At 49.3% G+C, this 10,116-nt stretch overlaps 1 protein-coding gene across 1 annotated transcript in view; it reads right to left on the bottom strand.

Annotated features, from left to right (window-relative positions):
* Positions 1-310: 310 nt before the first annotated feature.
* The window catches only part of LOC114068944 (secretory carrier-associated membrane protein 1-like), a 62,299-nt gene continuing 52,493 nt past the window's right edge, over positions 311-10,116 (bottom strand). Inside the window, 1 exon segment of the mRNA XM_027905420.1 lies at positions 311-741. Coding sequence (XP_027761221.1) covers positions 311-741 — 431 coding nt within the window.

Raw genomic sequence — 10,116 nt, 5'->3', positions numbered from 1 at the left:
GCATGTTTCTGTTTTTTCAAATGGGGAAGTATCAGACGCCAGGACATGAGCGAGAGACCTGCAGCCTTATCGCCTTGTTCGAAGGTGTGTGCCAGCGTCTCTCCCAGCTGATACCAGTGGCGGTATGTTAGTAAGTCTGTGGAGATTAGTTTGTTTTTGGAGAGCCATTTCACTAAAGCTTTGAGGGATTTTTTTATCTAACAGAAGTCCCTCGGATCTTATTAAAGTTTTAATTCGTTTGTAAAACTGCTTCTCCAATCGAGAGAGCTTATTTCCCATAGTTGAGGGTAAAAAGGGGTTCAGAGATCACTCACTCGGATCCACAGCGGGGGTCCAGGTGCGGATGGCTGGATCGGGGCTGTGCTGCGTGTCTCAGCGGCGTGTTCGGCGGCGTGGAGGCAGCGGCAGGCAGCGGCGGCGCTGGGTCGGCTCTGCGCACAGCCAACTCGGTTTCGCAGCGGCGGTAGCACTGGTCCGGGTGTGGCGGCGCCGGTCCCCTCCGTCCCGCGGCGAGATGCCGCGCCTCCGGCAACCGTGCCCGGGCCGTGCCAGCCGAGCTGCTTTCGGCGGCGGCCGCTTGGTTCCCGGCACGGAGAGGGGGGGTGCCGGGGGCGGCGCTGGCTCGCGGCGCGCTGGTTGTGTCAGGCGGCCGCTCGGCTTTAGGAGCCGGGGCGGTCGGGGTCTGGGCTGCCACCGTGTCGAGGCGGGGGTCGGTGCCGCAGGGTCTGACCGGGCCCCGTGCTGCGCTCCACGCGGCGCGAGGAGGGGGGAGTCCCCGGTGCGCGCATCCGCCGGGCCATCCGGGGTCGAGGCCACTCCTGCAGGGCGGCCGCGTGGGCGGCAGGGACGGGAGCAGCGCTCAGCGCTGCCCAGGCCGTGCGGCTGTTCGGGTCGTCCTGCACATCCTGGAGCTGCAGCTGTCAAGGCACTCCTAGATGGATCTCTTCCTCTGGGACCTCTGCAGTCTTCCTGCATCCTTCTCCATTGTCTATAGGCTCCTGCGGGCCCACTTCCCACAGGCACTCTCTCCTGAAATGACCTATTTTTCCACAATAATAGCACTCTCCCTTCCTCTCTTTTACAGGTGAGCGGGTTAAATTTTCTCTTAGCTTTTGTGACACTTGAGGAGGTCTTTTGGGAATCTGAACTTCTTGTTCTTTGCTGCCTCCATGATAACTATGTTTATTCTGTGGCATCTTTGTGTATCCCTGCCCTGTGGTCTGTCTTTCCCCTTGTTTGTTCACTTCTTTAACTGTGGCTACCATTAGCCGGGTTTTCTGCTTCTGTCGCTCCTCATCCCTCCGAACATATACTTTCTGTGCTTCCTTTAACAGTTCGTTCAAATCTCTTTCACTCCAGTCTTCCAGCTTCTCTAACTTTTTCCTAATATCTATCCATGAGTGAGTCACAAAGTTGGCCTTCAACAACTGCTGCCCTGTCGGAGTATCTACTTGAACTTCTGAATATTGCTGTATATTTCTCTTTAGTCTCTCCAACCATTCAGTAGGTTACTCATCCCTTCCCTGCCTCTCATCAAAGGCCTTGACCATATTCTGTACCCGGGGTACTGCTTCCCTGATCCCTTTCACAATACAATTCCGATAGTCTATCATATTTTGCCTTCCCTCTTGTGTATTCTGATTCCAATTTGGACGAGCCACAGGCATCTTCTGTTCTCCATTTTGACCACGCACCCCCTGGGGATGTTCCCTATCCCACACACGGATTCCTGCTGCTCTAATCATGTTCCTTTCCTCTACAGAAAATAATATTCCTATTATACTTTGCATTTCCTCCCATGTGTATACACTAGGTCCTAAGAACTGATCAAATTGCTCTGCTAGACCTAATGGATCTTCCAGAATTTTTTTCATTCCTTTTGTAAATTCTCATACTTCAGTGCTTGTTAGAGGAACATTCACATAACCTATGCCCCCTTCTGCTCCTTGCATCGGAACCTCTCTAAGGGGATACAGTTCCTTGGGTGCCTCTGAGCCCTGCCCCCTCCTGGTTCTACTCCGTGTCCAGGGAGGACTCGGAGAAGGTGCGGAACTTGGGTCTTGCACCTCATTTTCCCCAGGATTAAGCGGGGGAGGATTCGGGATCATATTACCTGTAAGATTTTCTAAAGGGTCCCACTCAGAACCCTTTTTCTTTTTCTCATCTTTTTGTTCACTACTTGCCGTATGAACCAGGAATAGCCCAACAGACCCTGTCCAGCAGGCTGCATATTCACTTTCCTCTGTATTCCGGGGTTCTCTTTTATTCACATAAGCATTCAATGCCCGACAAATCCACTTTTCAAACAAACCAAACTGTCTGTTCTTATGGGACTTTTTGTCCATTCATACATACAGTATTGGATCATGACTGCTTTGTCTTTACCCCGCGTTTTCTCTGATTCGTCCCATGTTTCTAACATTCTCCCCAATGGGCTCTCTTGTGGAATACTGGGGGTCTTTTTTGACCCTCCCTTTCCTGGGGATTTCTTACTTTTGCCTGCCCCCATCCCGAGATGTTGGAACTCACACACTTCGGGATTTAGTCCTCCTTCTCACGTTTTTAAACTTTGCTTTAAACTAAAGTGGAAAGCCGAGAAATTCTGTCTAAACCTGAGAGCAATCGAAAATCTCTGGCTATACCGAAAAGCTGAAGGGCTTCAAAAAGCTGCCAGAAGCCGCCCGGTAAAGCCGAAAGCTGTCAGAATCTTCCGAGAGCCTCCGGCTAAACCTGAAGGTTGCCGAGTTGGTTCTGGCTAACACCGAAAAGCCGAAGGGCTTCAAAAAGCTGCCAGGAACCACCTACTAAAACCGAAAGCTGTTGGAATCTTCCGAAAGCCACTGAGAGTCTCCGGCTAAACCCAAAAGTTGCCAAAAGGTTTCAAAAGGTGCCGGGAGTGTCCTGCACTTGCTGTCCAAATCGAACCACGTGGGTCAACTCCTCCTAACCCCTTCCGAAAGCTCTCTCTTTGAACTGGATCACCTTCAAAATGCTCTCTTCCCTCTGGATCCCCCCGAAAAAGCCTTCAATTGCCACCGGGTCCCCCCAAGAAGCCTTGTTCCCTCTGGATCCCCCCGAAAAAGCCTTCAATTGTCACTGGGTCCCCCCGAGAAGCCGTCTTCCCCCCGGAGCCTTCAATTCTACCAAATACCACCCACGGTTCTCCACTCTGGGAAGTATTCCACTCTTGCCTCACAAAAACTACTTCGTCCTTTCACCAGCCTGTAGAACTGCGGGTACTCCCTATTCACTCTGTATTTTCAGACACCCCTCAGTCGTACAAACTCACACTCCCTGATTCCCCCCCACCTCCCAATATTTTGGGGAAATCTCCCATATCTTACCGAGTTTCATATACGAAGTTTGATGGTTGCCGTGGATTGATTTTTTTTTATACCGGGTCCGGTTTTCCCTTTCTTTGTTTCACGCCGTTCGTCCTAGGATCCTCTGTCGCAACCGTCCCAGGAGAGGGCACAGGTCTCTGGACGGCCGAAATCGGCAGGGCGCGCCTTCCAGGTTCACTGGTTCCCCACCTGGACCGGCGGACGTGATATCCCAGACGAGTCCTCAAATTGTGAGAAATATCTCAAATTAAAATTTCATAGATGGCCAAATAAAGTGAAACAAAGAACTTTATTTTCAGCACGTGCTGGGTGCGGTCAGGTTTGCCTCATGCCAGGACCCAAGAGCACACCCGAGATGGGCGGGGCAGTTCTTTTTAAGGTCTCTTGATTTGCATAACTGTTCCCTCGTTCCTCCCATGCTCAGCTCTGCTCCCTTTCTTCCTTAAAAGGCAATATAGTCTTTTTCTTGAGTCCGATTGGGTCTCTCAGGGCAGGCTCACACTTTTCCAGTCCATTGGTTGTTTTAACCATCCTATCAGATTGTTTCCCTGTCCCAGCTGCATGGTCCCTTGACAATGAGCCCTGACTGGTCTCATTGCCTTACAGGTTTCCCGGTTCGCCTTCACACAGCAATAGCAAGCAACAGTAACATGATCACAACTATTAACAGGTCATGGCTGCAACAGAACTGCAGCCACAGGAACTGCAGAACACCCCTGATCACAAAAACTCCTCATCATGAGGCAATCATGGAAACCCTGCTTGTAATAAAACCATTTCATTTATTTCTCACATCCTGACAAACAGCGAACTCGAAGTCCTGATTCACACTGCCGCTTTTAACACCGTCTCTGGCTAAACTTCAGAGAGGTAGCGAAGTTCGCTTTTAAGACCCTTCCTGGCTAATCATCAGAGGACAGCGGTCCCAGTGTCCCTGTTTTTCGGACGCCACTTATTGGCGGACGGGCTCTGAGACATAAGAATACGACCTATGAGATCTTCAATATGTCCGACTTATTAGGATAGCTCAGGGTTTTTATAGTATCTGTATACAAGGTCTCGTGACAAGAAGTACATAATTGGTTACAGGTCACTGTCCAGATGTAAACATGCATTACAAATACCTTTATAATTGGTTATTAACAGGTAACAAGGTAATTATTTACTTTATCAAACTCCACCTTCTTCTTGACACTAATTTCCTTTTGTTCTAGCAGAGAGACCTGCAACCATCTTGGCACTTATAGAACTTATAAAACTATATAAAAGCTTATAAAAGTTTATAAAAGTGCAACACACAATATAAATTGCTCACACATTATCATGCTCCTTCCACAATAGTGGATCAAGGGTTGGTCTTGATGATCTCAGAGGTCCCTTCCAACCTGGCTGATTCTATGATTCTATGACAGAAGTTGTCCCGCAAACTATCAAAGCAGTTTTGCGTACACTGCTGTAGGGCTCAGCCTGTAACTCTGCTTGCATGCTGGCAGGCAGGGTGGGCTGGTTTCTGCTGACTGGACTTAGAGCTCTTGACCAGGAGATTGTGGCTTTGAGGCACCAAGTGGCAGCCCTGGAAGAGCAGATTGGCAATCTGAAATGTACATGAAGCTTAGAGCAGGCTGTGTTGGTTGCTCACAAACAGCACGGACGTGAACTGCAATGAATCATGGAGTGCTTGATGTCCTGCCTCTCTGGCATGTGGTCGATGGAACAGGGTGCAGGTACTTTCCACTTATTCAGTTTTTGCCCCTGTCCTGGATTTCTTTGGAAGTCCTGAGAAGTGTTATGGATATTGTTTGACAGTTTTTGGTATCTGTAGTTGAATGTGAGCCCAGGCCAGTAGACACCGGCCTGGTGCGGGCCCTGCCCTGGCCGTGGTGTGTTTTGCCTGGCGGGGAGGTTTAGTTTGCTGGATTGTATTCCCCAGGGGCATTGAAACAGTTCTTAGATGCTTGTTGGTGGGAGATTGGGGACTGGGTGCTGGCTGGGTTTTGGTGAGCAGGTCATGGAGCTGCTGCATTTAAAAAGTTTTGCTGCTTCTGGTAGCCTGCGGGGGAGGCATAACCCCCCCTTGCCTCCCTCACTCCTTCCCCTGCAGCTGCTTGGAGCTGCATCTCTAGGGTTTCTCAGTGCGGGGAGTGAGCAGCAGCCCTCAGCTGGCAGATAACAATACCTTGGTCATTTCTACTGATTCTGTTAAGCCTGCTTGAAACTCATATAGTGTTCAGAGAGCAACTGTTTCCTATGACCGTGTGGACAGAGTCCACCATTAGCTCCCAACTATGATATCAGATGTGTTTACCCCACTGAGAGACAGGAAGGGGGTATTTGATCCAGGGAGGATGCAGGCCCCTATTGAATTGTGCATCTTTCTAGGGTACTTGTGAACCTTTTTTTCACCCCTGGCAGCCTTACTGAGTTACCTGCAAGAATTGACCAGGACGAGAACGGTTTTGCTGTGGACTGAATAGCAACAAAAAGCCTTGAGCACGTGTAAGAAGGCCTTAATTAAGTATGCCCAATTGTACTTAACTGTATTTGAAGAGATTACATAAACCTTGGAGGATGTTAAAAGGGGAGTCAGTAGGGTTTGCTGCCTGGCAGGTACCTGCATTGACTCCTGTCATAGTTCTGATTTTAGCAAGAAATTTTTTCTTTCCCTTCCCCCCTGCGTGTGTGTTCTGTATATGGGCCATCAAGGTGAACAAAAGAATCGGCTGAATCCACTAATGGTCAAGAGATTAGTCTCCTAGCAACAAAGGGGGAGGAGTTGGGGGGGGGCTACTGGTGTGTGTCTGGAAGGAGGTGGGGAGGAGAGGCTGGGGGTCAACTCAGCTCTCTGCCCTCGGGGGAAGCCTGCTGCGAGCTGCAGACACTGCCTGGTTTTCTTTGTCTTTTTTCCTGTTGGAGGGGAGTTTTGCTGTTGCTCTCGGCTCAGTTGTTGCTGGCTGCAGACCCTGCTTACAGCGGACCCTAATCAGCTGAAAGTTTGCAAGTTTTCTTCCATTAGGAGAACTTTCTGTTTTATTACTGTTTGTTTTCCTTCCCCTTCCCCCCCCCCACCTGGCGGCAACCAAGGATCTCACAGCGCCACCTGTTGACGGGCACTGGACATTACAAGTTCTGCTCCTCCAGTGATCCAACAGCGCCACCTGGTGAATGGTACAGGATATTACAAATTTTGCATCTCAAGTGACTTGACGGCGCCCCCTGCTGACTGTGGCTGGAACTGCACCAAAGGGTGCTAAAAATTGAACTATTTAGTTATCCTTTTGCTGGTTTATCGGATTTGTTCTTGAAGGGGATTATTGGTGGGTATAGGGGTATTGCTTGGTTGTTTTACTTGGGTTTTTTTGTGTTCCTGTTAATACGCACATACCTTTTAATAAAGGGCTGTTATTTTTCCCTTTTCCATAATTTGTTTTCCTTCAATCGGAGCCTCTTAATTTCGAATTTATAATTGCTTAGAAAAAGGAGTTTGGGTCTTTTCCTCCTAATCCATCCTCAGCAAAAGACCCTTGTCTCATTTAAACTGGGACACTTTTTGGCACCCAATATGGAGCCCGAGAGAGGAAAAGTGGAAAAGGAATAACTGCCCTTGTGTGACTTTATACATGTTTGTGAACCTGTAGGCATCATGAAGTCTAAGATCGCTGCTTTTCTGTGGTATATAATTATGCCGAAATCTATGTCCCACCTGTCGATGTTTTTCAGCTCAGACACTATGACCCTCATTGCAATATGTTTGAGATCTCGCACTGGTGTTATGACATAGCAAACTTAGCACCTGTTATTTTCCTTCGGGATATGTTCTCAAGGATATATTACTGCTCTAGCCTACACTGTCTCCTTTGGGGTTTTAAGGATAATTGCACCTATCCCTATGGAGAAACACAGGGGGGTATATTTGCCCAACCCTTCATACATTTTCCCTTTGGTTCCAATACAATGGCCTCTGAGAAATTTGAACTCTCTTTAGATGTAAGAGACATTTTATTTTTTGGGTTTCTCGTGCAAGGTGTCATATCTATTGCCATGGTGGGCCATGGGAGGACTTGGGTACATTTCTAGAAAATGGTTCAGTTCCTACAACATGGAAGTTCACTCTCGAACAACTTCTAAACCCTACACAGATAATAACAGCTGTGAGGGAGAGAAGTCGTGATAAACCCATAGAGAGGCAGTTGGTAGATGCATGTGAGGCTTTAACTGTTGCCTACAAAAAGGTGCTCGGTATGGTGCAGCCCTCACAGGGAAAAGGAAAAGATGAAAATGAGAGGTCTGATACAAGGGTGACTCCAGATAAGGCCAGCTCCAAGGGACCAAACAAGTCAATGGAGGTTGCCCCTATCCAAAAGAAGAATTATAAGACCAAATCAGCCCGCCCAGTTGGTGATGATGGGGAAGCAGGACCCTCACAGGCAACCAACTCGGAGCCAGAAATCATCACTGAGTCCTTATCGTATGACAACCTCCGGAAATTACGGGCAGACGTCATTCGTCACCCGAATGAGCCCATACTAACATGGATGATCCGAGTTTGGGACTCTACGGGTGATGCCAAAAACCTTGATGGCGGTGAAGCAAGGTTCTTGAGGTCTATTGCCCAGGATGTGGGCCTTGAGGAGGCATCTGTGAGAGAATCAAAACCCCTGTCTCTCTGGGCACGGCTGCTGGATACTGTGAGAGAGAGGTTCGTTTACAGAGAGGCCTTGCAGACAGACCATTTTGCGAAGGGTTGGAATACCATGGAGGAGGGGATCTGACGTCTGAGGGAAATGGCACTGTTGGAGGTACTGTTTAGAAGGGATATGCAAGCTAATCACGGTCCTGACCAGGTTAGATGTACACCATACATGTGGTGGACCTTCATACGTATGGGGCCATCTGCACGTCAGTTACCTGACATCACTGGAGGCTGGGGAAAAGAGTGAGCCAGTGGCACTTATAGCAAATAAACTTTGGATGTACAACAGTATGGTCCAAGAATCACTACAAGCCTGCGTTTCCTCCGTAGAGACCTTGATCAATAACCTCAAAACCATAGCTACAAAACTACAAGATCAACAGAAGAAAATCCAAGAAAAGATTGAGAGAAACAGCTCCCAGGTGGCACCAGTGAAAACCGGGTGCCCCCCAGCTAGAGAGGGTAGACAGACCTCACGAACCGAGCTGTGGGATTTCCTATCTGGCCATGGAGAGGACATGAGACAGTGGGACAGGAAACCTATCCATGTCTTGGGCGCCCGAGTACAAGAGTTGAAGGACCAAAGAAAAACAAAGTCCGTGAAAGTGAGTGCAGTGCCGGTATCCCGTGGGCAGGGATCTGACCTGCTAGAAGGTATCTCCTGCCGGTATTTGCAGACGGAAACCTGTGACAAGCAGGACAGAGACCAGTATTAGAGGGGCCCTGCCTCTAGCCAGGTAGAGGCACGGGACAACCGTGTCTATTGGACGGTGTGGATCCGGTGGCCTGGCACATCAAACCCACAAGAATATAAGGCATTGGTTGACACTGACGCTCAATGCACGTTAATGCCCTCAGGACACGTGGGACCAGAGGCTATTTCCATTTCTGGGGTGACAGGAGGGTCGCAGCAGTTGACCGTGTTGGAAGCTGAAGTGAGTTTGACCGGGAAGGAGTGGCAGAAGCACCTCATTGTGACTGGTCCAGATGCCCCATGTATCCTGGGCATTGACTACCTTAGGAATGGGTATTTCAAAGACCCCAAGGGACATAGGTGGGCTTTCGGGATAGCTGCTGTGGAGACAGAAGCGGCTAAGCAATTGAATTCACTACCTGGTCTCTCGGAGAACCCTTCTGCTGTGGGACTGTTGAAGGTTGAGGAACAGCAAGTGCCAATTGCCACTACAATAGTGCACCGTCGGCAGTATCGAACGAATCGAGACTCTGTGATCCCCATCCATAAGATGATCCGTGAGCTGGAGAGCCAAGGAGGGATCAGCAGGATCCACCCCTCCTTCAACAACCCCATCTGACCTGTGCATATGTCTGACGGAGAATGGAGATTGACTGTGGACTATCGTGACCTGAATGAAGCCCCCCCGCCACTGAGTGCTGCTGTTCCAGACATGTTGGAGCTCCAGTACGAACTGGAGTCTAAGGCAGTGAAGTGGTAAGCCATAATTGACATCGCGAATGCGTTCTTCTCCATTCCCTTGGTGGCAGAGTGCAGGCCGCAGTTTGCTTTCACGTGGAGGGGTGTGCAGTACCCGTGGAACCGACTGCCCCAGGGGTGGAAACACAGTCCCACCATCTGCCACGGATTGATCCAGGCTACGCTAGAGAAAGGTGAAACTCCAGAACACCTGCAGTACATTGATGACATCATCGTATGGGGGGACACAGCAGAAGAGGTCTCCAAGAAAGGAAAGAAGATCATACAGATTCTCCTGGAAGCTGGGTTTGCCATCAAAAAGAGTAAAGTCAAGGGATCTGCCCGAGAGATCCAGTTCCTGGGAGTAAAGTGGCAAAATGGACGTCGCCAGATCCCGACTGAAGTCATCGCTAAAATCACAGCAATGGCCCCCCCAACTAGCAAGAAGGAAACCCAAGCTTTCCTGGGTGCCATAGTTTTTTGGAGAATGCATATCCCCGAGTACAACCAGATCGTAAGCCCTCTCTATCTGGTAACCCTCAAGAAGAATGATTTCCAGTGGGGTCCTGAACAACAGCAAGCATTTGAACAGATTAAACAGGAGATTGCCCATGCTGTAGCCCTTGGGCAAGTCAGGACAGGACCAGATG

This window comes from Empidonax traillii, unplaced genomic scaffold (assembly GCF_003031625.1).
Source record: "Empidonax traillii isolate 1590-97213 ecotype Southwest subspecies unplaced genomic scaffold, ASM303162v1 scaffold1153:size175901, whole genome shotgun sequence".
In the NCBI taxonomy this organism is placed as follows: domain Eukaryota; kingdom Metazoa; phylum Chordata; class Aves; order Passeriformes; family Tyrannidae; genus Empidonax; species Empidonax traillii.
The sequence above is the reverse complement of the archived record's forward strand: the minus strand, read 5'-3'. Positions and strand labels throughout refer to the sequence as shown.